At 45.5% G+C, this 25,865-nt stretch overlaps 2 protein-coding genes and 1 long non-coding RNA gene across 7 annotated transcripts in view; all 3 read right to left on the bottom strand.

The window, feature by feature from the left end:
* Positions 1-860: 860 nt before the first annotated feature.
* LOC148111578 (uncharacterized) lies at positions 861-3,114 on the bottom strand. Its single transcript, XR_015730355.1, has 3 exons — positions 2,999-3,114; positions 2,454-2,601; positions 861-1,884 (listed from the first exon to the last, which is right to left on the bottom strand). It is a non-coding gene; the product is annotated as an uncharacterized LOC148111578 (long non-coding RNA).
* Positions 3,115-8,444: 5,330 nt separating this feature from the next.
* On the bottom strand, positions 8,445-10,155 carry LOC148111579 (maestro heat-like repeat-containing protein family member 6). Its single transcript, XM_087880764.1, has 3 exons — positions 9,871-10,155; positions 8,851-8,916; positions 8,445-8,731 (listed from the first exon to the last, which is right to left on the bottom strand). The coding sequence occupies exons 1-3, from the start codon at positions 9,971-9,973 to the stop codon at positions 8,568-8,570; spliced, it is 333 nt and encodes a 110-aa protein (XP_087736890.1). The 5' UTR covers positions 9,974-10,155; the 3' UTR covers positions 8,445-8,567.
* A 720-nt stretch (positions 10,156-10,875) lies between these two features.
* Positions 10,876-25,865, bottom strand: part of LOC148111580 (maestro heat-like repeat family member 5) — a 36,573-nt gene continuing 21,583 nt past the window's right edge. For 4 of the 5 annotated variants that reach the window (XM_087880768.1, XM_087880766.1, XM_087880765.1 and 1 more), the window contains 14 exons: positions 25,663-25,758; positions 24,081-24,185; positions 23,372-23,507; positions 19,357-19,475; positions 18,872-19,021; positions 18,518-18,672; positions 16,767-16,914; positions 15,223-15,374; positions 14,725-14,862; positions 14,153-14,267; positions 13,107-13,250; positions 12,187-12,363; positions 11,493-11,642; positions 10,876-11,243 (listed from right to left, as the gene is read on the bottom strand). In XM_087880768.1, coding sequence (XP_087736894.1) covers positions 11,025-11,243; positions 11,493-11,642; positions 12,187-12,363; positions 13,107-13,250; positions 14,153-14,267; positions 14,725-14,862; positions 15,223-15,374; positions 16,767-16,914; positions 18,518-18,672; positions 18,872-19,021; positions 19,357-19,475; positions 23,372-23,507; positions 24,081-24,185; positions 25,663-25,758 — 2,004 coding nt within the window. In that variant the 3' untranslated portion in view covers positions 10,876-11,024. The remainder of the gene's footprint in view (positions 11,244-11,492; positions 11,643-12,186; positions 12,364-13,106; positions 13,251-14,152; positions 14,268-14,724; positions 14,863-15,222; positions 15,375-16,766; positions 16,915-18,517; positions 18,673-18,871; positions 19,022-19,356; positions 19,476-23,371; positions 23,508-24,080; positions 24,186-25,662; positions 25,759-25,865) is intronic. The other variant, XR_015730356.1, reaches the window with a different exon arrangement.

Below are 25,865 nucleotides of genomic sequence, written 5' to 3' on the forward strand. Positions count from 1 at the left end.
CAGTTAGGGGCGGGGCAAGGGGCGGGGCTTAATCACACCACTCCGCGGGCCCTATTCTTTGCCCGTGGGCCGTAGTTTGAGGGTGCCTGTTGTAGAGGGTCTGCTGCTTGAGCAGGGGGTCTCCAAGGTCTTCTGCTATTCTGTTGATCGGTGGAAGGGCTTCCCTCCAGAAGTTGTTGGTGGGGAAGGTGGGAGGGAGGGAAAAGAAGGGAGGGAGGGAGGGAGGGAAAAGAAGGGAGGGAGGAAGGAAGGAAGGAAGGAAGGAAGACTCAATGACCACAATTTCCTTTTACTCTTTGCATTATAGGCAGTTTTGTATTCTTACAACTATCATTTACATTACCTTTTGTCCTCGACATATGACTGTCATAGAACCTCCAGTGGTCACTAAGTGACTTCAGCAGTCCTTAAGCCAATGCCGTGGTCGAATACTTAGGATAAACCAGATCTTTCAGTGATTTCCGTCTAAAAGTTGTCCTCGATATACGACCACAACTGAGCCCCAAATTTCTGTTGCTAAGCGAAAGTTCTTAAGCAAGTTTTGCCTCATTGTTTGACCTTCCTTGCCACAGTTGTTAAGTGAATCGCTGCAGTGCAGTTCTTACGGTGGTCAATCTGATGAATTAGTGAATCTGGTTTCCCCATTGACTTGGCCTATCAGACGGTCACAAAAGGGATCACGTAACCTCGAAACACTGCGACCGTCATAAATATGGACCGGCAAGTACCCAAATTTCGATCACATGACCATGAGGATGCTACAATGGTCTGAAAGTCTGAAGAATGGGCATGTCCCTTTTGTCAGTGCGGTTGTGACTTTCAGTGGTCACTAACCGAGGACTGTATTTTCTTTTTCTCTCCCCGTAAGGGCTGAAAGTGGCATCTTTAGTCGAGGCTCTCGGGGCAGTTCCCTTCCTTGGCTTGGCTAATGCTCCGTATCTCCACTCTTCTTCCTCAGCTGCTGTATCACCCGGAGGTTGGAGACTTCTTTATGACGCCAGACATTCTCGAGGTTCTCCTGGAATGGATGATTCAGCCGTATCCTCTCATCCAGATCTTTAGCGTGAGAGGACTGGGATATGTTCTTCAGCACCCCTTGGAGGTAAGAGATGGGGGGCAGGAAGGGAGTGGCTTCCAAGGTAGTAGCAGGTGTGGCCTCACTCTCTGGGAAGTCTTCAAGGCTGGGGAGGACAGAAGAAGGAGAAGAAGACAATCATCAGGAACAGGATGGACTCAGCTAGAGTGGTGGGTGCACCCCTGGAAGATCTGAAGGATCAAGTAGATCCTCTTGGAGAAGATCTCAAAGCAGAACAAGAGGAAACAGATGGGAACTGATGAAGGAGAGAAACAACCTGGAACTAAGGAGAAATTTCCTGACTGTGAGAACAATTCATCCTTGGAACGACTTGCCTCCAGAAGTTGTGGCTGCTCCATCACTGGAGCTTTTCAAGAAGAGACCAGGCAGCCATTTGTCCAGCATAGTCTAGGGTCTTCTGCTTGAGCAGGGGGTTGGACTGGAAGACCTCCAAGTTCCTTTTCAACCCTCTTCTTCTATGCTCTGTGGGCTTCTCTTGTGCTTGTCATGATCGCTGCGAGACTCAGAGAACTCCAGTGACCGTGTTTGATTGCTCGTTCCTTTCCCTGCTTCCTCCAGAAGAACATCTCAGGGCCAGTTTTCATGCCGGTCATCAACTGCGCTTGTCACCCAGAGAAGAGTGTAGCGAAGGAAACTCTCCGGACCCTTCATTTCCTCCTTAGGCACCTTGCTGCGGACATCCATGCATTGAGGCGGTCCATCTAATTCCTCTCCTGTTGAAATATTTTCCTGACGAAAGTCAACCAAATCACGACAAACTGGTTTCCCCTCCTCTTTTTTAATTATTTCTGTAAGAAATAAGAAATGAATGAAGGAATCAATAAATACATGAGTGAATGGATGAATAAAGGAACGAATAAACAAAGGAATAGATGGATAAATGAATAAATAAATGAATGGATTAATGAATAGATGAACCGATGGATGGATGAATGACTGGATGGATAGATGGAAGGATGGAAGGATGGATGGATGAATATCAAAGCTGTTCTGGCGAGGAAGCCCACAGATGCCTCTACTTTCAGTGGTGCATTTTGGGGGGTGGGGGCTTATGCCAAATTTTGCTCCAATTTTTTTTTTTTTTAATTTCTATACCGCCCTTCTCCTGAAGGACTCAGAGCAGTGAACAGCCACAAGATAAAACACATAAATATAAAAAATTTAAAACGAATTAAAAACGAATTAAATAATTTCAGCCCCCACCAGTTTGCCCACTGCCTCCCACCAACCAGGGCATGCCTGCTCTTGATGAGGAGACCCCCCGAGGCTGACTCTTCTGCTCAGCCCCTTCCCCCTTCCCTCAGGCCTGGCCCACCTCTAGATTTAAGGAAAGCAGAGCCGCGGGCTGAGGGCTTACTGCAATGGGCATGGTAGACTTGCTGTTTCTTCTCCCGATGGCTTTGGTGCTGGGGTCTTGATCCTGAAGCCTTTTGAGGAGGGGCTTCATGATCTTCAGGTTAGCATAGGGGTCTGCGGCCAGCGCCTTCCATAACTCTCTGGTGCTTCTGTGCAGGTGGAAAAATGGATTGGGGGAAAAATCAGATTCTTTCCCCATTTTCGAAGAGACGGCCAATCCAGATAGATTAAATCCCCCCCACCAACGGAAGAAAGGATTAGAAAACAGATGGCCAAATGAACCGTTTTAATACAAACAGGGTGTGTCTAACTGATGAGGACTTATAAGTCCAAAATAGATCTATCTTAGTCTCCTTAGTCTCCCAATGGGCAGCAGAGTGTTTGCTGGCTGCCAGAAAAAAAAAAAGCCTAGAAACTAGTGGATTGTGATTTCACTGAATTAGGGTTCCATAAAAATCTTGGTTTATGTAGGAAGAACCTGGCTAAAGAGAAATACACATAAAGCCTATGAAAAGGAAAGGAAAAAAAAAAAAACAAATACTGTACCTTTACAGGGAGGATACATGGGATGAGGGTGTGGCTAACTGATGAGGACTTATAAGTCCAAAATAGATCTATCATAGTCTCCTTAGTCTCCCAATGAGCAGCAGAGTGTTTGCTGGCTGCCAGAAAAAAAAAAACCTAGAAACTAGTGGAGTGTGATTTCACTGAATTAGGGTTCCATAAAAATCTTGGTTTATGTAGGAAGAACCTGGCTAAAGAGAAATACACATAAAGCCTATGAAAAGGAAAGGGAAAAAAAGGGAGGATACATGGGATGAGGGTGTGGCTAACTGATGAGGACTTATAGGTCCGTGATAGATCTATCATAGTCTCCTTAGTCTCCCAATGGGCAGCAGAGTGTTTGCTGGCTGCCAGAAAAAAAAAGCCCAGCATCAGACGCTTGGCCACTGGTTCAGATTTATGACCGTTGCTGTGTCCCAAAGTCAAGCGATCACAGTTTGCGACCTTCTGACAAGGAAAGTCAGTGGGGAAACCAGATTCACTTAACAACCATGTTTCTAACTTGAGAGCTGCAGTGATTCACTTAACAGATGTGACAAGAAAAGTCCTAAAATATCTTTAAAAGTCATTCCCATATCCTCTTCCCCATCCCTCTCCCCTCCTTCCCTCCTTCCCTCTTTCCCTCCCTCCCTTCCTTCCTTCCTTCCTTCCTTCCTTCCTTCCTTCCTTCTTTCCTCAACAACTGTTTCTAACTCAACAACTGCAGTGGTTCACTTAACAACCATGGCAAGAAAGTTCGTAAAATGGGGGGAAATCCACTTAACAACTGTCTTGCTTCAGAACAGCAATGTTGGGCTCACTTGTGTCGTAAGTCGAGGACCGCCCATATATTCCTCTGGGTTGGTATCTCCCTGTGAAGGAGCCAGGGTTGCCAACTGATCTGATGGCAGGAAGCTTACGTTGCTCCTGGGCCTTTGCTGCTTCTTCTCTGCAGCAATGAAAGCCTTCCGAAGCACGGAAACCCTGGTCCACTCCCGAAGTTTGCTTTCCAAGGAAGCCCAGGCAGGTAAAACGTTGGCCGTTCCCCTGCCACATCTGCTGAGGAGTTGGCAAGCCACACCGCACCCTCCGTGGCTGAGAGTTCAGTGGGCCGTCCCTCACGGAGGGCCTCTGCGCCACCGGAAGTGCCAGGGACCCCAAAACTGGTCAAGGGGGGGGAGGTTTCCAGGAGCAGCGTGTCTCCAAAATTAACCCAAAGGCGCTTTTCCCAGAATGACCCAGTTGGAAGTTGGAGCAGTGGGGAAATTCAAAAATTTTCCCTACCGGTTCTGTGGGCGTGGCTTGGTGGGCAGTTGACCGGGTGGGCGTGGCTTGGTGGTTATGTGAGTGGGTGGGCGTGGCTGCACAACTGACTCACACGCAATGCAAAAGCTGCTTGACTTCACACAAAATGGCCCCTGCAACAAACAGGAACCTCACAGAATCACAGAGAGCTCAAAAAGAAATTATTACACTTTGCACAAAAATAACACAAAAGCTGCACAACTGACTCACACGCAATGCAAAAGCGGCTGAACTTCACACAAAATGGCCCCTGCAACAAGCAGGAACCTCATAGACAATCAGGCACAGCTGATTTCTCACAGCTGATTGGTAGTAAAAAAATGCTAAAAAAAAGTTTTAAAAAAGCTCCGATATTGCCTGGTTCAGCTGATTGTCGTACTTTTTAAAGCATTTTTAAACTATCGGTTTGGGCAAAAGGTAGCAATTATTACTATCGGTTCGGGCTCACCTGCCCAAACTGGTAGCATTTCACCCCTGCCTTGGAGGCCTTCTACTCCAAACCACTTCTTTTTTTTTATTATTAAAAAGTTTTTTTTAATTTTACACATATTTTCCCTTCCCTCCTCCCCCCTCCTGCCCAACCCTCCCACCCCCACCCCCCCGACTTCCCAGAGCAAATACAGGCTATAGCATTTAACAAACATATAAAAAAAACATAAGCTAACTATCTATAGATTTATCTCCCTTTTACACTTTAACTCCCCTTGTTCGTATCTGAATATAACTATTTAAACCGATTATTGTTTGAAAATAATGAATCCAACTTCATTCTTGTCCGTTCTTCAATAATACGCAAGTCTTCTTTCTTCCAGCATTGCACAATCAGCACCCAATTACAATTAACCATCACATCTCCAACCCTTACATATATTAACCATTGACAAAATATTTTAACCAATCTTAAATAAACTATATTGTAAAAACCTTATTTCTACTTTTTACCCCATAAACTCATATTAATTCTTCCTGGGAACATGCCTTACTTAATAACTTTGCATAAACTTATTCATCTTATTCTCTACAAATACCCTGCTTATAATCAAATAACATCTTCACTATTTGATATCTATAAAAAATATTGTAAAAGACCTTCCCTCAACCCTTGCACCACTTATATTTTCCTTATACCCCACAAGTTTATATTTATTCTTCAACAAAACATTCTTTACAAGCTTATATAAATTTTCAGCAAAGCATTCCTTAAAATTAACTTTAGTGTTAATATACTTCAGGACAAAAGTGAAAGTTTGGTCAGTAGCCCATAACAATTCAAACGTAAGATTACTTAATATAACTTTTCAAAACAAATCATGTCCCTAAATAAAAGTCTAGTCATTCATTTTCACTACTACTATCCTCCCCAGGCAAAAAGATTGTAATTTTTCCATCTCAATATTTTCCTGACTTTTTTGCGAACCTTCTTCTTCAGTCTTATTCCTCCATCTCATCATGTGGAGAAACTGACCGGGACATGTTCAGAAAGTTCAAACAAGGTATGCTGTATATATCGGGAAATTCCAACATTCCAAAATCAAATTCTGATTATTATTTTTTTACAGAACTTGGCTGAGGAAAGACTCGTAAGATTATGCCACCATCTGCTGGAAGAATTTGGAAAGACTTGGCAGAAAGTGGAGAACGAAAAGAAAGGAAACGGAAAGTGGAGAACGAAAAGAAAGGAAATGGAAAGTGGAGAACGAAAAGAAAGGAAAGCCTTGGGGTAAGGTAGTCCTTGACTTAGAACAGTTCATTTAGTGACCATTCAAAGTTACAACGGCACGGAAAAAGTGACTTAGGGCTGTTTTCCACAGCATTTCCCAGGGTCACACAATCCAGATCCAGACACTAGGCCACTGATTCACATTTACGACGGTTGCAGTGTCCCAGGGTGACGTGATCCCCTTTTGCGACCGTCTGACCAGCAAAGCCAATTCACTTAACAACCTTGTTGCTGATTTAACAACTGCAGAGATTCACCTAACAGTGGTGGAAAGAATGGTTCGTAAAATGGGACAAAACTCACTTAAAAATGTCTCACTTAGCAACAGAAACTTTGGGCTCAGTTGTGGTCGTAAGTTGAGGACCAACCATGTTTCAACGGTCATCAGTGTGAAAAAGGGACGTGAAACACTTTCTTCAGTGCTATTGTAGCTTCGAACGGACACTAAATGACCGGTTATAAGTTGAGAACTACCTGTCCTGATATTTCTATGCCTTTTTGGTCTGCCTTTCTCCACTTTGGGGCATCTACCATAATTAGACGCTATTCTTTTCTAAAGAAAAGAAGAATTAGGGGCGACATGATAGCAGTTTCGCAGTATTTGAGGGGCTACCCCAAAGAAGACGGGGTCCAATTATTCTCCAAAGCACCAGAAGGCAGGAGAAGAAACCACGGAAACTCATCAAGGAGAGAAGCAACCTGGAATTAAGGAGAAACTTCTTAACAAAGAAGACAATTAACCAGTGGAACAGCCTGCCACCAGAAGTCGTGGGTGCTTCATCAGTGGAGGCTTTTAAGAGGACAAAGTTATCTTAGATTGTGTAAATTCTCCTGCTTGAGCAGCGGTTCGGTTAGAAGACCTCCAAGGTCAGGGGTGAATCTCCTGGTTCGGACCAGATTGCCCGATCCGGTAGCGATGGCGGCGGGTGGTTGGGAGAACCGGTAGCAAAAATCCCTGCATCCCCTCCCCCCACACACACACACCATGCCCAGCTGACCCGCACGATCATCAGAGGCTTTTTTTTTACTTTTAAAAGCATTTTTTCTACAACCTCTTCCGCCGAAAAAATGCTTCCGCCGATCCCAGCTGAGTTGCCCGATTGGCAGAGAGGCTTTTTTAAAAAATGCTTTAAAAGCCTCTGACAATCCCAGCTGAGTTGCCTGATTGGCAGAGAGGCTTTTTTAAAAAATGCTTTAAAAGCCTCTGACAATCCCAGCTGTGTTGCCTGATCGGCAGAGGCTTTTCAAAGCATTTTTTTGCATTTGCAGAAAAAATGCTTTGAAAAGTTAAAAAAACAAAGTTGGCCATGCCCACCCAGTCACATTACCCCCCCCAAGCCACGCCCAAAGAACCGGTAGTAACAAATTTTACATTTCACCCCTGTCCAAGGTCCCTTCCAGCTCTATTCTATTCTTCTTCTTCTATTCTCAAAACAATTTCCCCTAGGAGACGCACATGAATATATGATTATGGACAATGTCTGTACTGAGCAACTCCCTTAATCCATTTAAAAGTCATTAAATCGATCACGGACGCAGGATGACCTGGTTTATGACCGGTCCAACTTACAACCTATGAGGCTGGGCTCATTCAGGGCTGAAAGTTGAAAGGACTGCCAGGAACAGATATGAGGAGGGGACCAGTGCTCGGCCACCTTCTGGCTTAACAAACTAAGTTGAGAAACGTCGCATGCTTTCCAAAGGAGATCAGGGCCCATGGGAAGACGCCTTTGGGATCCAGAGGTTTTCCCGAAGGCTTTTATTCAATGCTCCATCTATGTGGATAATAATGAGCATCTTTTTGGAGGACATTAGATCTCCCCCCACGGAGTGTTCAGCTCTCTGCATCTGCCCTACTCTAGGCGTTCCTATTTCTGTTGGAAGACGAGCAAGAGTGGAGATGTTCCAGATATCATCGATGGTTGATGGTTGCTACCACCCTTCTCCAATAGCACCTGTGGCTCTGTGACCTTCTCGTGGAACCTTCTCCTCTCTCTGACATTAAATTGTTCTGTCTATCTCCAGGGCCTGTTTCCACAATCTCCCTGCCAGGTCTTCTTTCTGCGACGTTCCTTCGTGGTCCTTCGCGATGTAAGAATTATCTTCACGCTTCCTCGCTTTCCCCAAAGACCAGCTGGAAGGCAGGTGCCCAGAGGGTCATGGGTTGCCCCTTCCCCACTTTGGAAGAGCTTTATAGCTCCCGCTGGCTTTAGAAAGTTCAAAGCATCCTTAAGGATCCATTTCATCCTGGGCCCCCCTCTTTTTGAACTATTACCATCTGGCAGACGGTACAGGACAATAAAAACAAGGACAAATAGGCTGAAAAACAGCTTCCATCCCAGAGCAGTAACTATACAATTCTACGTACAGTGCAATATTAATACAATACGAGGGTTTTTTAATTCAATTGCATACAATGTGAAGGAAGTGTGTTTTTGTTTTATTTTTATAGGGTTTTTAAAAAGTATAATATACAGTGAGGATGGCACTTAATTTCATTCTATGAGGTGCCATGACAATAATGGAAACTATGAAACTATGAAACTATTATTGCTTGGTCTCGGAGATCCTCCTGATGCCTTTGGAGAGGAGTTGACTACTAACAAGACCCGGCTTGATCAGATGGCCACACTGCCGAAAGATTTCTTGCATTGAGTCAGCTGCAGCCTGAGCCACTGAGGCTTCGGAATCGCCTTGCAGATCCTGGAGACCTGAAACGAATCCAGAAAACAAAGGATTTCCGGGATCAACCGTGAGAACCAGCCCTGATCAGCGACAGAGCTTCTGGAGAAAAACTCCTTGTTTCAAGCGAGGGAACTTTGAAACTCACCCAGGAAAACTTCTTTCATTTGTTTGGAAGTCATCACTTCCGGTTGCATGTATTGCGCGCAGCAGCCTGGGCACGTAAAAAGAAAACGTTGGTGGGGTTAACAGAGACGGCTAAATCGACTGATTCAGGAAAGAAACGCACAATTCATTGGTTTCCACTTGGAAGAGTCGCTTTGGGACTTTACGGGATGGTTCCAGGGATTGGGTCTGTCTAATAATAAGAAGGACGAGGGGTAGCCGTTCTTCCTCTGTTTTTGTCTCCAGGCCTCACTGGAGGCTTTCAAGAAGAGATTAAAGAAGAGATTGGACAGCCACTGGTCTGAAATGGAATCGGGTCTCCTGCTTTAGCAGGGGGTTGGACTAGAAGACCTCTAAGGTCCCTTCCAACTCTATTACTTTATGTTCTAGGACTGTGCAAACAACCATCATCTTGGAAAAAAATCTAAGCAGCCTTGAATCCAGTTAATACTAGAATGGGAGGCCAGCTGGAAATATTTCCAGAGAAAAAGCCACGGCTGTGGGTTTGCCTATACAAGAGAGAGGGATACAGGCCAGGTAGTCCTCGACTTCTAACAGTTCATTTAGTGACCATTCAAAGTTACAATGGCACTAAAAAAAGGAACTTACGACTGCTTTTCACACTTAGAAGCGATGCCACATCAAGATCAAAATCCGGATGCTTGGCAAACCGACTCGTATTTATGACGCTTACAGTGTCTTGGGGGTCAAAGATCACTTTTTGCGATCTTCGGCTGAGCCAAATCCGGGAGGAAGCCAGATTCACTTAACAACCATGTGGCTAACTTAACAACGGCAGCGATACCCTTAAGAAAGAGGGCAGGAACTGCCTGAGAAACTGTTGCGCGATCGTAGCCGTTCCGGAGAAGCCACACGGTATAAGAGCAGCTTCCAGTCTGATTAAGCGACATGGCTTAATTCTGCATAGATTCTTTTGGTGACAAGGCCGCCCGCCTGTCTTGGGTTTTCCTGCCCTCCTTCCAGAGTTGGCATTGGTGATTACCAATTAAGAGGGCAGCTGCCTCGCGATGGGAAGAGTTCCGGCTCCTCAGGAATCCCAGCATCTGATCCAACATCGCAGGAAGGTTTTGCTTGCATTTATTCATCTGGGGAAAACAAGGCAACAAAGAAGCCAATGAACTATAGAGCTTCCTTTTTTTTTTTTTAACCAAGGGGCTGCTTTCTTGGTCAAAGCCAGCTGGGTGACTTTGGGAGTTCTAGTCCCTCCTTAGTCACGATGGCCAGCTGGGTGACTTTGGTGCAGTCCCTCTCTCTCAGGGCAACCCACCTCACAGGGCTGAAGTATAGAGCTTCCTTTTTTTTTTTTTTTTACCAAGGGGCTGCTTTCTTGGTTAGGTTTCTAGTCCTCATGTCCTCAACAACTTACTGTACTGTACTAAACTGTGACATTATTATACTATGCTATACTTTACTATACTAATTGATATTTATGTTATTAGAGACAGTTTTATCCAAATTAAAAGCATAAAGGAAAATAAAGAAAAATAGCAGATAGTGAAAAAAGAAAATAGAAAAAGAAAAGGGAAAGAAAAATGATAAGGAAATGGCTTCTGAACTTATAAATGCATTTATATTTTGCCCCCCTCTACGTCCTAATTTCCTTTTCCCACAAACTGCCATTTCCAATCCTCAAACCCACAAACCAGCAAGGTTTCTAGTCCTCATGGTTGCATGGAACCTCTGCTGTACCCGAGAGAGCAAAAACCCAAGAAGAATCCCTCTAGTCAGCTGAGTCTGGTGCTTAACGCCTCAGGCAAGAAACCAGGAACCGGTGAGTTCTAGTCCCGCCTTCATCATGATAGTGAGCTGGGTGACTTTGAGAGTTCTAGTCCCGCCTTTGGCATGAAAGCTGGATGGGTGATTTTGGCTAATTACCAGGAGACGGTGAGTTCTAGTCCCCCCTTGGGCAAGCAAGCGGACTGGGTGACTTTGGGCCAATGAGCAGGGAATGGTGAGTTTTGGTCCTGCCTTAGGCATGAAAGCCAGCTGGGTGACTTTGGGAGTTCTAGTCCCTCCTTAGTCACGATGGCCAGCTGGGTGACTTTGGTGCAGTCCCTCTCTCTCAGGGCAACCCACCTCACAGGGTTGTTGTGAAGAAAAGAAGAAGTATTAGGGATGCCCACCGTCTTGAACTGTTTATAAAAATAAGAAAGGCAGGACAAAATAAATAAATAAATGGTTAGTATACTCTAATCTGGAAGAAAACAGGCCAGCTTGGCTCCTACTTACAACCACGTAGCAGATGTTGGAGTACATGCTATGAAGACTGGTGTACATTTCATAGTCAAACAAGTTGCTGGGAAAGCCCCCCCAGTTCATAAAGGACACGCAGGAGTCGAGGGTCTTCCTGGAGACCTGGCCGAGGGAGGAAAGAGGGAGATCCTGTCACCTAGTTGGGTCAGGAAAGGTCTTCAAGGAAACAACCAAGTTCAGGGAGCACCAAGGACCCCACAACTTCAGGATTGTCTACAATGTCTTTGCATTCTCCAGAGTGTCCACGTGGTACAACCACGTTGCTCTGAGTGAAGATGGGGGTACAGAGTGGTCTCTGTGAAGGTAGCATGATCAGAGCAGGAGCTCAGCTTAGCCAGCCCTTCAACTCACCTCTTTTGTCCGATCATTTGACAGTTGTATGAGGAGGGGAATAAGGCTGTTCAGGATGTTTTCGGCCATATTACTGTTCCGTAACTCCTTCAGTCCTTTCAGGAGCATGCCAAAAATGGTGATGGAGGTATTCCTCAGTTCGATGTCGTCCTACGAAGGAAGAGAGACAGGTTAGTCCCTCCAATAGCAGAATAGCCATGCAGAAGTTTCTTGAAGTTTGCAGGAGAACACACAAGTTCAGAGCACACCTATTCCCAGTTCAATGTCCATGGAGATGGTCAATCATCCAGGTCATGGTTGCCCCAAAGATGGGGAGCCCAACTCCAGTATGCTGCCTGGAGAGTTCTGGGAGTTGAAGTCCTCACCTCTTAAAGTTGCCAAGGTTGAGAAATCCTGATCTAGACCAGAGTTGTTCAATCTTAGCAGCTCCTTCTGGACTTTCTCCCATCTTTATGGGAGAAAGAGAGAGATAGAGGGAGAGGGAGAATGAAAGGGAGTGCAGGAGGGAGGGAGGGAAGGAGGGAGGAAGGAGGGAGAGAGAGAGAGAGAAAGAGAGAGAGAGAGAGGGAGGAAGGGAGTGAGGAGGGGGAGAAAGAGAGGGAGAGAGTGAGGGAAGAGGGGGAGAGAGGGAGGAAGGGAGGGAGGGAGGGAGAGAGGGGTGGAAAACCAGTTTGTTATGATTTGGTTGACTTACATCATGAAAATGTTTCAGAAGGAGCGGAATGAGGTTGACTGCCTTCACCGCATGGGTTTTGATATCGAGGTTCCTGAGGAGGAAATGCAGGCTCCTTATAGCTTCTTTTGCCAAGGTCTTCTCTTCGTGACAAGCGCAGTTTAGCACTGGCATCAAGAGGGGTTCCAAGATGTTCTTCTGGAGGAAGCAGGGAAAGAAACGAGCAATTAAACGGTCACTGGAGTTCTCTGAGTCTCAACGCGATCATGCCAAACGCAAGAGAAGGCCACAGAGCATAGAAGAAGAGGGTTGAAAAGGAACTTGGAGGTCTTCTAGTCCAACCCCCTGCTCAAGCAGGAGACCCTAGACTCTGCTGGACAAATGGTTATCTAAACTCTTCTTGAAAAGCTCCAGTGATGGAGCACCCATAACTTCTGGAGGGAAGTCGTTCCAAGGATGAATTGTTCTCAGGGTCAGGAAATTTCTCCTTAGTTCCAGGTTGTTTCTCTCCTTCATTAGTTCCCATCCGCTGCTTCTCGTTCTGCTTTCAGGGGCTTTGGAGAATGGGTTGACCCCCTCTTCTTTGGGGCAGCCCTTCAAATACTGGAAGACTGCTCTCAGGTCTCCCCTGGTCCTTAACAGAATACCAGAGATGGAAGGGACCTTGGAGGTCTTCTAGTCCAACCCCTGCTCAAGCCAGAACCCCTATACCATTTCAGACAAATGTCCTCCAAGAGGATCTGGCCTCTACTTGCACCTTCAGATCTTCCAGGGTTGCAGCCATCTTTGTAGAAGAGACACCACTCTAGCTGTCCTCTTTCTGCTGGTTGCCTTCTTCTTCTCCTTCTTCTCTCCTTCCCAGCCTTGTAGACTTCCCAGAGAGCGAGGTCACACCTGCTACTACCTTGGAAGCCACTCCCTTCCTGCCCCCCATCTCTTACCTCAAACGGGTGTTGGATGAGGTTCCCCAGTCCTCTAACGCTGAAAGTCTGTATCAGCGGATATGGCTGGGTCATCCATTCCTTCAGCACCTGGAGGATGTCTTGGATGACAAAGAATTGGCAAATTTCCGGGTGAAACAGCAGCTGAAGAAGAAGAGTGGAGATATGGAGCGTTAGCCAAGCCAAGGAAGAGAACTTCCCTGAGAGCCTCGACTAAAGATGCCACTTTCAGCCATTACGGGGAGAGAAAAAGAAAATAAACACAGTCCTCGGTTAATGACCGCTGAAAGTCACAACGGCATTGACAAAAGAGATACGTCCATTTTTCAGAATTATGACCATGGTAGCATCCTCATGGTCATGTGATCAAAATTTGGGTACTTGCCGGTCCATATTTGAGTTGAAGATGTGGCTCTTTCGTCAACTTAACTGATCCGTTATGGGTGTACATTGTTATAATTTTAAATTGTTTTAATTGGGTTGTTGATTTTAATTTATTGTGATTTGTATTGGATATTGTTTTTGTAAGCCGCCCTGAGTCCCTCGGGAGAATGGCGGCATATAAATATATATATATATGACGGTCGCAGTGTTTCGAGCTTACGTCATCCCTTTTGTGACTGTCTGATAGGTAGTGTAAATGATAGTTGCAAGAATACAAAAAATAATGCAAAAAGTAAAAGGAATTTGGGGTCATTGAGTCTTCCTTCCTCCCTTTCTCCCATCCTCCCTCCCTCAATCTCCTTCCTTCCTTCCTTCCTTCCTCCCTCCCTCCCTCCCTCCCTCCCTCCCTCCCACAACTTCTGGAGGCAAGCCATTCCACTGATTAACAGAATACCAGGAGACCTTGGAGGTCTTCTAGCCCAACCCCCTGGTGAAGCAGGAGACCTCTACCATGTCAGACAAATGGCTGTCTAGTTTCTTCTTCAAGACCTCCAGTGATGGAGAACCCACAACTTCTAGTTTCTAACCATAAAGTTCTGTTGAACCCTGGGCAACTTTCCTTGAGCTCCAGAAGGTTGGGGTGCATCTCAAGGTCTCCTCACCTCCGAAAAGAAAACCATCCCAATGGTTTTGTGTCTTAAATCGGGGTGGCGCACGTAGGTCTCAGCCTGTCGGAGCATGACCTTCAGCTCATGTTTCGAATAGTTGAACAAGATCCTAAGAGAATAAATATGGAGAGATCAGACAAGATCTGCTGGTTAGGGAGAAGAAAATCACCAAGCTAGAGAAATCATGAGCTGAATGATCGATAAATGAATTACTCAATGAATTACTCCATTTAGAGAATTTCTCACCCTCCCTCTCTCCCTCTCCCCTTCCTCTCTCTCTCTCCCTCCCTCTCTCTTTCACCCTCCCTCTCTCTTTCTCCCTCTCCCTCTCCCCTCCCTCTCCTCCCCTCTAATCTTTCCTCTCTCTCACTTTTGCCTTCAGTGTGTCTCTCTCCCTCTTTCTCTCCCTCTCCCCTCTCCCCTCTCCCCTCTCCCTCTCCCCTTCCCTCTCTCTCCCCTTCCCCCTATCTCTCTGCCTCCTCTTCTTCCTCCTCTCCCTCTGCCTCCCCTCCCTCTCTCACCCACTGCCCCTCGTAGCCAAGCTCTTTTGACTTTTAATTTCTTACCGGACCAGGTGGAAAATGCCTTCAAACACACTTTCAGGACTCATCAGCATCGCCCAACATTGAACCATATCTAAGTCCTTGAACTCCTCCTGATAGCCGGTGCGCAAGATGAGGTGTTTGACGGCTTTGACTGCGTTGCTAAATGAAACAAAGGCAGAAGAGTTGGTGCCAATCATTCAGCTGATCCCCCTGCACTTCCGACCGTTACAGTATCCCTATGGTCATGTGGTCAGAATTCAGACTCTCGGCAACTGACCCATATTTATGACGGTCGCAGTGTCTCAGAGTCACGCGATCCCCTTTTGGGACCTTCTGACAAGCAAAGTCAACGGGGAAGCCAGATTCACTTAACGACCATGGGACTTAACCAGTGCAATGATTCACTTAACCACTCTGGCAAGAAAGGTTGCAAAATGGGACAAAGTTCACTTAACGACTGTTTCCTGAGCTTTGCAGAAATGGAGAAAGGATCCAGATTGGGCCCAGGAGATTCCTTACCCCAGATGGTAGGTCTGTTCTGACCCGCTCTTGCCTGCTCCCAGCAGAAAATAGATGTGCGTCACGAGCGCCAGGAGCAGGCTGGAGAACTTATGCTGGACAATGGTTGCTGCCTCAGGAAGCGAGAGGAGGAAGGAGAGCGCATTGGTGGCCTAGAAACAGGAGGAGAGGAGAGTCAGCTCGGGCTCATCAGGTTACTTAGATTCATCATCATCATCTATTTCTTCTTTTAATGACCCCCTAATCCCTTGCGGGGTGGAGTCTGGGCAAATGAATGGAGCTGAGGCTTTCCTGGCTGGATGCCCTTCTTGTCGCCAATGCAGAGTTTTGTTCGGCAGATACATTCTCATTGTGCCCAGAGAGAGAAAAAAATCCTCATGTCCATGAAACCTGAGCCAGGAAAGTCCATGTCTGAGACACGGAGCAAAAGGTTGCTAGAAGTGGGACTTCTGAAACTCCCATTCTACACCCCCTCCAGACTTTGAGAGGCCAGTGGGGTGTAGATACAGGACAAAAGGGAGACAACGAGTAGCACAAGTGAGACAGAACTGGGGACAAAGAGATCGGTAACCTCACGTTTCTCTGTTTGTCTTCATTCCTAAGTGGGCTCTTGACTCTCCACCTCTTAGGGGTCCTTGGAGGGGCCCTGGGTGCTGTCTGAGCGTGTGTTTTTTGGTGGCAGATGTTTCATGACCCAGCTAGGTAACCTCATCAGTGCTGGAAGAGTTAGGCTTAGAGGTAGGGTTAGACTGGTTGGGTCGGGAAACATCTGCAAGAAAACCACCAAGCTCAGTAAGCACCAAGGACCCCACAGTTCAAACCTGGACTACAAATCTATTGGTCTTAATTAATTAAATTTCTCCACCGGCCATCTGAGCAATCTGACACTGGGAAGTTTACAACAACGTAATAAAACAATATAACACATAATAAAAATACAGATTAAGAATATTTAAAATAAGATATGACACAAAGTACTCCGTTGGGTGTTTGCCTTTGTTGGTTCCTATCATGTATTTTCTTAAATCAAACTCTTTTTTAGTTATTTCTGTAAGAAATAACGTAAGAAATGAATAAAGGAATCAATTGAATTATGAATGATTGGATGAGTAAAGGAATGAATAAATGAAGGAATGTATGAATAAACGAATAAATCAATGAACGGATACATGAATGAATGGATTAATGAATAGATGAACCGATGGATGGATGGGTGGATAGATGATAGAGCTGGCTGGCTGGCTGGCTGGATGAATGGGTGGATGAATGGATGGATGGATGAATATCAAAGCTGTTCTGGTGAGGAAGCCCACAGATGCCTCTACTTTCAATGGGGCATTTTGGGGGGAAGGGGGGCTTACGTCAAATTTTGCTCCGATTTCAGCCCCCACCAGTTTGCCCTCTGCCTCCCTCCAGCCAGGGCGTGCCTGCTCCTGATGAGGAGACCCCCGAGGGTGACTCTTCTGCTCAGCCCCTTCCCCCTTTCCTCAGGCCTGGCCCACCTGCAGATCTAAGGAAAGGAGAGCCACCGGTTGAGGGCTTACCGCAATGGGCATGATGGATTTGCTTGTTCCCCTCCCAATAGCTTCGGTGCTGGGATCGTGGTCATCAAGCCTTTTGAGGAGGGGCTTCATGATCTTCAGGTTAGCATAGGGGTCTGCAGCCAGCGCCCTCCACAGTTCCCTGGCACTTCTGTGCAGGTGGAAAAATGGATTGGGGAAAAAAATCAGATTCTTTCCCCATTTTCAAAGAGACGGCCATTCCAGATAGATTAACCCCCCCAACGGAAGAAAGGGTTAGAGAACCGATGGCCAAATGAACTGCTTTAAGGCATGGAAAAAAATAAAGCTACAGGTAGTTCTCGACTTGCAACCGTTTGTCTAGTAGCCATTCAAAGGAGGGCCTCTGCGCCACCGGAAGTGCCAGAGAACCCAGAACTGGTCAAGGGAGGGGAGGTTTCTAGGAGCAGTGTGTCTACAGAATTAACCCAAAGGTGCTTTTCACAGAAGGACCGAGTTGGAAGGGACCTTGGAGCAGTGGTGAAATTCAAAAATGTTCCCAACCGGTTCTGTGGGCGTTGGTTGGTGGGCATGTGACCGGGTGGCTGTTTCTTGGTGGTCATATGACCAGGCGGCCGTGGCTTGGTGGTTATGTGTCCTTGTGGGCGTGGCTGCACAACTGATTCACACACAGTGCAGAACCTCACTGAATCACAGAGAGCTCAAAAGCAAACGATCACACTTTACACAAAAGTAACACAAAAGCTACACAACTGACTCACATACAATGCAGAAGCAGCTGGACTTTACACAAAATGGCCCCTGCAACAAACAGGAACCTCACAGACAATCAGGCACAGCTGATTTTCTCACAGCTGACTGGTAGTAAAAAAATGCTCAAATTAGAAATTACAAAAAGGTTCCGACATTGCCCGGCACAGCTGATTGTCGTAGGTTTTAAAGCATTTTTTTTTACTACCAGTTCGGGCAAACAGTAGCAATTATTACTATCAGTTCGGGCGAACCAGACCAAACCAGAGGATTTCACCCCTGCCTTGGAGGTCTTGTACTCCAAACCGCTTCTCAGGCAGGAAATCTTATCCCATTTCAGACAAATGGCTGTCCAATCTCTTCTTGAAAACCTCCAGTGATGGTGCACCCACAACTTCTGGAGGCAAGTTGTTCCACTGGTTAATTGTTTGCACTGCTAGGAAAGTTCTGCACATTGTAGGTTGCTTCTCTCTTTGATTCGTCTCCATCCTTTGCTTCTTGCCTGCCCTCAGGTGGTTTGGAAAATAGGTTGACCCCCTCCTCTTTGTGGCAGCCCCTCAGATATCAGAACACTGCTATCCTGTCCCCCCTCAATCCTTCCTTTCATCGAACTAGAGAGACCCAATTCCTGCAACTCTTCTTCATATGTTTTAGGCTCCGGTTCACTAATCATCTTCGTTGCTCTTCTCTGCACTCTTTCAGAGTCTCTGCATTGTTTCTACAGTGTGGCGACCAAGAAAGTTAAAAAACCAAGGAGGTCCAGCTGCCTTTTGGAAAAGCACCTTTGGGACAATCATGACCTGGATGGTGGAGACAACCAGCCTAGGAAGCTCTCAGAATTCAGATCGACTGCACAGCCAACCAGCGACTGCACTGGCCCTCAACCAACCCAATGCAACCTCCCCCCCAATCAGCACATGACCTGCCCACCCCAAGCTACAGATATTCACCCCTATCGCAAATGGTTGAGAATCTCTGTAGAGTACAAGAAAACAGGAGGCACATCTCCTTGAGGTTCTTCTTACCCATCGCACGCCACCGAGCACTCGAGGAGAATATCCACGACTTTGTTCACCCGTTTGGACGCCAGGTGACACACTGCCTTTAGCATTTGTTGTTTGGTGGCAGGGTCCAAGATCTTCGGGAGACGTCGGTAGATCTCCTTGAGGATCATGGGCAGCTATGGCAAAAGAGAAATCCAAGGGATGACCAACTTTCTCAACAGCCCTAAGATTACCTGGTGGTCTCCATCCAACCCTAGCCTTCTTAAATCCAGCCGAAGTGTTGTCACCAAGTCAACAAGGTCTCACCCATTCTCATCTTTCTTTTCTACAAAATCTCCTCTATCCCTTTTGCTCCAAACCCTGCCATTTTCTTACCTCCTCCATGTCCATCCCACATTCTTCCAAGAACGAATTGAGCAGGAGTCCCGCAGTGTGTGAAATGTTTTTGTCCAGGTGTGTCAGAGCTGCCAGGGCTTTTAAGATCAGGTCGTTTATTTGTGACGGGCTCAGATGCTCGCCAAAGGCCTATCGGAAAGAAGAAAAGGAGACCATGAAGAGATGCATCAGGGTTTTGACAAGCCAGAGACTTTGACCCGTATCTGGGGACAGCACCCCATGTAGAGAGGCAGGCCGTATTCCATGACATCCACCACGTGATATTAGGATGTGGGTGAAAGAAGCCAACATGGCAGCCGAGATCGCCTGCTCCTAGACATTGTGGGGGATGGATATCCACCCTCCGGCCTTTGGAGCCTGCCGTCCCCACTGTGATATTGACTTTTTTGAGTATCTCCAGGTCAAGAGGAGGAGAGAAAGGAAGGTCAATAAGAAGCCAGGCAAAATGCTGAACGAAAACGTACCGTAGCCATTTTGGAGATGTTATTATAAAATATTGTTGGGCCCGAAAAGGAGAAGTCTTCCCTCAGCCAAGTGACGACCTTCCCCTTCTTGTTTCTAGGTTTGTCATCCATTTCTTTGGCTTTGGAGGGAGGAAAACAAGAGACGGTCAGATTTTGGCATTCGGAACTTCTGAACATCCTTCGTCTGACGGCCGGTTTAGTCGTTCCAACAGAAGAGAAGATCTGTAGCTCAGGGCTGACCTGAGGGGTCCCTGGTGCTCTCTGGGCTCGGTGGTTTTCTCGTTACCTAGTTGGGTCATGAAACCTTCACAAGAAAACAACAAAGCTCAGAGACACCAGTCCTCCTCCTCCCCCCTCGCTCCCTCTTTCTCTGCCCCCCCCTTTCTCTTATCTCACTGATCAGGAACGAAACAGGTACAATGACCTCTTTAGTGGTCCAATTACAGGCAGTCCTCGACTTACGGCCACAATTGAGTCCTAAGCAAGACAGTTATGAAGCGAGTTTTGCCTCAGGTTGCGATTTCTTTTCTTGCCAACCTGGTTAAGTGAATTGCCGCAGCAGTTAAGTTAGCAACCCGGTTGTTAAGTGAATCCGTCTTCCCCATTGACTTTGTTTGGCAGAAGGTCACAAAAGGGATCACATGACCCTGGGACACTGCGACCGTCATAAATCGGAGTCAGTGGCCAAGTGTCCAGATTTTGATCCCGTGAGCATGGGGATGCTGCAACGGTCGTAAGTGTGAAAGACGATCACAAGTCACTTTTTTTCAGTGCCGGTTAAACTTTGAATGGTCACTAAATGAATTGTTGTAAGTCAAGGACTACCTGTAACCCCTTTTCTAGGTTAACACAATAGATGGGACTGTAAATGGAGGGGAAATATAGGGCTACATAAGAGACAAATTACATAAATGAAGGAATGAAGGAATGAACCAACAAACGAATGAACAAACGAATGAATGAATCTAACCGGATTTAACCCAGACTACCTTGGTCTGATGTGCAAATGAAGCATTAGGTTGTGAATTGATTGTGTGCTGCCTGGGGAATTCTGGGCATTGAAATCCACATGGCTTAAAGTTGCCACTGGGTTAAGCTTTTAACTAGCCAAATTTAACCGATCCTTTTCTTTAGGTAAACCATTGATATAAGTGCCTGTCTTTCAACCGATTGTGGACGGCTCCCAATTAAAAATTAGAAGACACGTAAAATGGGGTTGAAACTATAAAATTAACAAATAATGTATTGCAATTATAAACCCTCTTTAGCTCTTTCCTTAACAATGCCCACTCAACCCGTAACTTGGTTAACCCGTTTTCTGGCTCCCTGCAATACATGCAGCCATCCAATGACTAAAAGGTGGCTTTGCAAAACATGCTAAGACCCAATCCATGTGCCAAGACTCACAAGCCCAGGCTGGCTGATGGCAGATGCCTAGCCTAACTCTGTGGTCGGCAAACTGCAGCTCGCGAGCCACATGCGGCTCTTTGGCCCCTTGAGTGTGGCTCTTCCACAAAATACCACCTGCGGGCGCGCACGCACAGTGCGATTGAAATTTCGTGGCCCATGCGCAGAAGTCGGTTTTTGGCCTGGGCGAGTCTATTCTGAAGAAGTGGCGTTAGAAGAAGTGGGGGTGTCTTGTGGGCGAGAGACGGGAGACGGGAGACGCGGCGCAGGTGGGCCATGGGATACGCAGCGTGGGAGAGGCACACGCGATTCATGCACGAGTTGAGTGAGCCAGTCAGTCAGCAATCTCCTTGTGCAGTGGTTAGTGCTAGTCGCATCCGCCAATCACGCCCAGGTGACAAAAGTAACTACTCGGAGCATAAAGTTACCTGTATTTTTCCAACCAGCTGCAAAACCTACAGGTATTTTTGTCATCAATTTAAGAATTGTAATTATTTTGTGTTGGTGGCTTTATTATTATAAAATGAAACATTTTTTTAGGTGCCCTGTTTGACATGGCTACAAAGAAGAAGCAAAGAGAAACGGAAGACGAAAACCATGAATTTAAAGTTGAATGGACCGAGACTTTCGCGTTTGTTCAAAACTTAAATGGCCTTCCGACCTGTCTTATTTGTCAGGAAAAATTGGTGCATAACAAGAAATCAAATTTGGAGAGACACTTTAAAACTAAACACATGCCATTCAGTAGTAAATATCCTGTCGGTGATGCAAGGAAGAAAGCAGTTGAGGAACTTCAGAAGAGTCAAGAAAAATCAAGTTCTGTATTTAATTACTGGATTCAATCTTCCAACAATGTTAATATTGCAAGTTTTGTGGTTAGTCAAAAGATTGCTAAGAGAGGAAAACCATATACAGACGGCGAATACATAAAAAGTTGTTTTATAAATGCATCCGAAGAGCTATTTCGGGATTTTAAGAACAAAGCCGATATTCTAAAAAAAATTAAAGAGTTACCATTGTCTGCTAAAACAGTGAAAGACAGAACAGTCAAAATGTCTTCTTTTTTTTTTCTTTTTTTTTCCCCTTATTCGGGTCTACATAGTTATGCGAACAATCATTTTCAAGCATGAACCTTATCAAGAGTAAATTGAAAAGTTGTCTTATTGATGAGAACCTGGAATCATGCCTAAAATTAAAAACAATATACAAACCTGACTTACTCAAACTTTCCAAGGAGATGCAAGGCCATTGTTCACATTAGTGTTTGTCAGTCATTGTCATGATTTAATTTTATGGATATTGTAAGGTCAATTGTAAGGAATTTAATTTTATCAATAAATAATATCAAAACAACACTTTTAAATATGAGGGAAGCTTTTCTCAACAGGTTTCAGGAATTCAGAAACAGCAAAGCGACGTTAGCCTTTGTTAAAAAGCCTCTTAATGCTACTGTAACAGAATTAAATGTTTCTCCCTTTAATATTGACATTGGCAACTTTGAAATGCAATTGCTGGATTTCAAAAACAAAGAATTGTGGAGCTCGAAATTTGAACGTCTTTGCGCAGATACAGAAATATTGGAGAAAAATAAATGTGAACTTAGTTCACAGCACAAGTGGTCTGCTTTGAAAGACCCGGAGAAGGAAGATATGATGATTTTTAACACCCGGAATAGTATTCCTGACTCATATCATCAACTGAAAAAAATAGCGTTTGCTGTTTTTTCCTTATTCGGGTCTACATAGTTATGCGAACAATCATTTTCAAGCATGAACCTTATCAAGAGTAAATTGAGAAGTTGTCTTATTGATGAGAACCTGGAATCGTGCCTAAAATTAAAAACAACATACAAACCTGACTTACTCAAACTTTCCAAGGAGATGCAAGGCCATTGTTCACATTAGTGTTTGTCAGTCATTGTCATGATTTAATTTTATGGATATTGTAAGGTCAATTGTAAGAAATTTAATTTTATCAATAAATAATATCGTTATTAAGTATGAGATCAAGTTTTATTCAACGTACCTATAGTTTAACTAAGACTTAAAACTTTAAGTAAAGTTTATTAAGTTAATTTTAGGGAACGTTGTGGAGTGAAAAAAGATGTAGTGTCGAGGAGATGGTTTGGACATATAAAGAGGATGAACGAAAGGAGATAGACGAAAGAAGTATACAGGACGAGTGTGGATGGGAGAGATGGAAGGGGTCGACCTCAGCGAACGTACCTCCATCAGATTGAGGACGTTCTTAGCAAAGGCCAGTTTAGGAGTACCCTAATTAAGTTAATAACAATGTACCTACCTATCTAGTTTAAGTTTAACCGATTTGGCTCTCCAAAGAAATTTCAATCGTTGTACTGTTGATATTTGGCTCTGTTGACTAATGAGTTTGCCGACCACTGGCCTAACGGATCCACTTAACGTGAGAAACTCAGTCTTCAAATGACCCCTGGCCCTGAGAGGTGCCAATACCAACGGCCAATTCCAGGCATCTCTGCCCAGGCAAACGACCGGGGTCTTGGTCACGCCACAAGCTGTGCCACCCAGTGCTCTCCTGGGCAGTGCGCATCCCTGGGCTCCTGGCAGCCCTTGGAGTCCAACTTTCTCACCCATTTTGCTCATGATGAGGTGGTGGAGGTGGTAGGCGGCCTCTGCGGACGTCTGGCCAACTTCTTTGCTGGTGTCGCCAACGTGCAGGCCCAGCAAAGCCACCAGCTGTCCCAGCAAAGAAAAGTCACCTGTGGGCTAATGAAAGGAAGCAAAAAGGAGGGGAAAGATGAGAAGGGGGGCTCATGAAGGTTTCAGCCAACTGAAATCAGAGCATAGGAACCATAGCACCACAGAATCCTAGAATCCTACCTTTTAGAATTCTAGAATCACAGAATCTTAGAAACATAAAATCTTAGAATTTTAGAATTATCCAATATTTGAATCTTAGAAGACTAGAATCATAGTCATAGATTCATAAAATCAGTGAATCCTAGAATCTTTGAATAATAGAATCTTAGAATCCTTCTAGAATCTTTGAATTTCTAAATCATACAATCTTTGAATCTCTGAATCTCTGAATCTTAGAATCTCTGAATCCCAGAATCATAGAATCTTTGAATCTCTGAATCTTAGAACCTTAGAATCCCAGAACCTCAATTGCTGGAAGGGACTGTGGAGGTTTTCTCCTCCAACCCCTTCATCAAGCGGGACTCCTTATATCCTCCTGGTCACATCCCAAAGATGCTTTTTCCAAAAGGCAGCAGGACTTTCTTCTTTTTCTTCCTTTCTTTGAAAACATCTCACTGCGCATCCCAAACGGTGACTTACGTCGAAATTGACGTTTTCAGAAACGAACTTCAGGAGGTGTCTGATGCTCTTGATGGCCCTCTCTCTCTCGTGTCTCTTGGGAGATTCAATCCAGGGATTAATGTGCTGCCAGGAAAAACAAAGGAGGAGGAGGAAAGGAAGAATTTGTGATTCACAGTTGGAAGAGCCACAGAAGTTGCCAGGACTGGGGAGAAAATCTAAGGAGCTCAACAAATTTGAGACATTGGTCAATTGAGGTCTATTTTAGACTGAAAACTAGAGTAGCAATTGAAGATTTCTGGAATACAACTAGTCTTACAACAGTTCATTTAGAGCCGTGGTGGCACAGTGGTTAGAACGCAGTATTGCAGGCTAATTCTGCCAACTGCCAGAAGTTCAGCAGTTCCATCCTGATTGGCTCCAGGTTGACTCAGCTTTCCGTCCTTACCAGGTCGGTCAAATGAGGACCCAGATAGGAGAAGAACCTGGGTCCTCATTTAGAGAGGGCTGTAAACCACGGTGAAGCGGTATGTAAGTCTAAGTGCTATTAGTATTTAGTCACTGTTCAAAGTTACAATGGCACTGAAAAAGGGACTTACGACCATTCTTCACACTTATGACCATTGCAGCATCCCTATGGTCACGTGATCAAAATTTGAACACTTGGCCAATGACTCATCTTTATGACGGTTGCAGCATCCCAGCTCGGTCCCTAAATGAATGGCTGTATGTCGAGGACTTCCTGTATAAGTAGTCCTTGACTTACGACCAGAATTTGGGGTGCTTACCAAGGTGGATGTTAGGCGACTTGTGACTGGCTTTATGACCTTTTTTTGCCAGGGTTGAACGAATCCCTGTGGTCCTTAAGTGAATAATGCAGTCATTAGCCGAATCTCGCTTTCCCCGTAGACTTTGGCTTGTCAGAAGCCAGTTGGGCAGTTCACCAATGGTGTTCAGGTGACACCCCCCCCAGGATGCTGCAACCATCACAAATACAGGTAGTCCTCGACTTATGACCACAATGAGTCCAAAATTTCTGTTGCTAAAATGAATCCCATCGGCATCGACATAATCTGCATCGGTCAATTGCAGAAGGCAGCTTTACTCGGAACAGCTGCGAGGCTCTATGACAGGGGTGTCAAACTCGATTTCATGGAGGGCCGAATCAAGGTTGTGTTTGACCTCGAGGGGGGCGTGGCCGAGGTGGGAGTGGCCAGCTCAACGTCTCTCGTGTCAGGGGCACCTGTGGACTTCCCTGAGACCCTCCCTCACTCTTATTATCATCTCCTCCCTCCCTCCCTCCCTCCCTCCTTGCCGTGGGACAAGAGAGACACGAATATCAGAGAAATAGTGGAATAGAATCATTAGTGAAAAGATGCCAGAGGAGGGACAAAACAAATGTAAATGACAAAAATGAACATCATTTTTTAACTATTGAAATGAGTTCAATTGAATGGTTGAATTGTCCCATGGGACGAGTTGTCCATCCAACAGCCACATTTGCCTATCCCGGGTCCTTGGGAGGGGCTCGACAGCTGGACAGAATCGCCAAATGCAGCCTAAACATCTGGCTGACCAACCCCGAGAAAGAATCACTCTTTACCGTCAAGACATCCTGCAGGGAATCCAAATTGGGAGCCTCGGACAGCAAGGCGGTGAGCATGGTGTTGCAGGTGGTCACCATCTGGTCATAAAAATCCTAGAAGGAGAAAAAGAATATCTAAAGGAAGAAGTGGTGTAAAGGAAGAAAGAGGAAGAAATCCAGGGCTGGGGAACTTATGGCCGTTTTAGGACGACTGGTGGACT

Source organism: Pantherophis guttatus, chromosome 18, assembly GCF_059756535.1.
Source record: "Pantherophis guttatus breed Tessera chromosome 18, ASM5975653v1, whole genome shotgun sequence".
Classification (NCBI taxonomy): Eukaryota; Metazoa; Chordata; class Lepidosauria; order Squamata; family Colubridae; genus Pantherophis; species Pantherophis guttatus.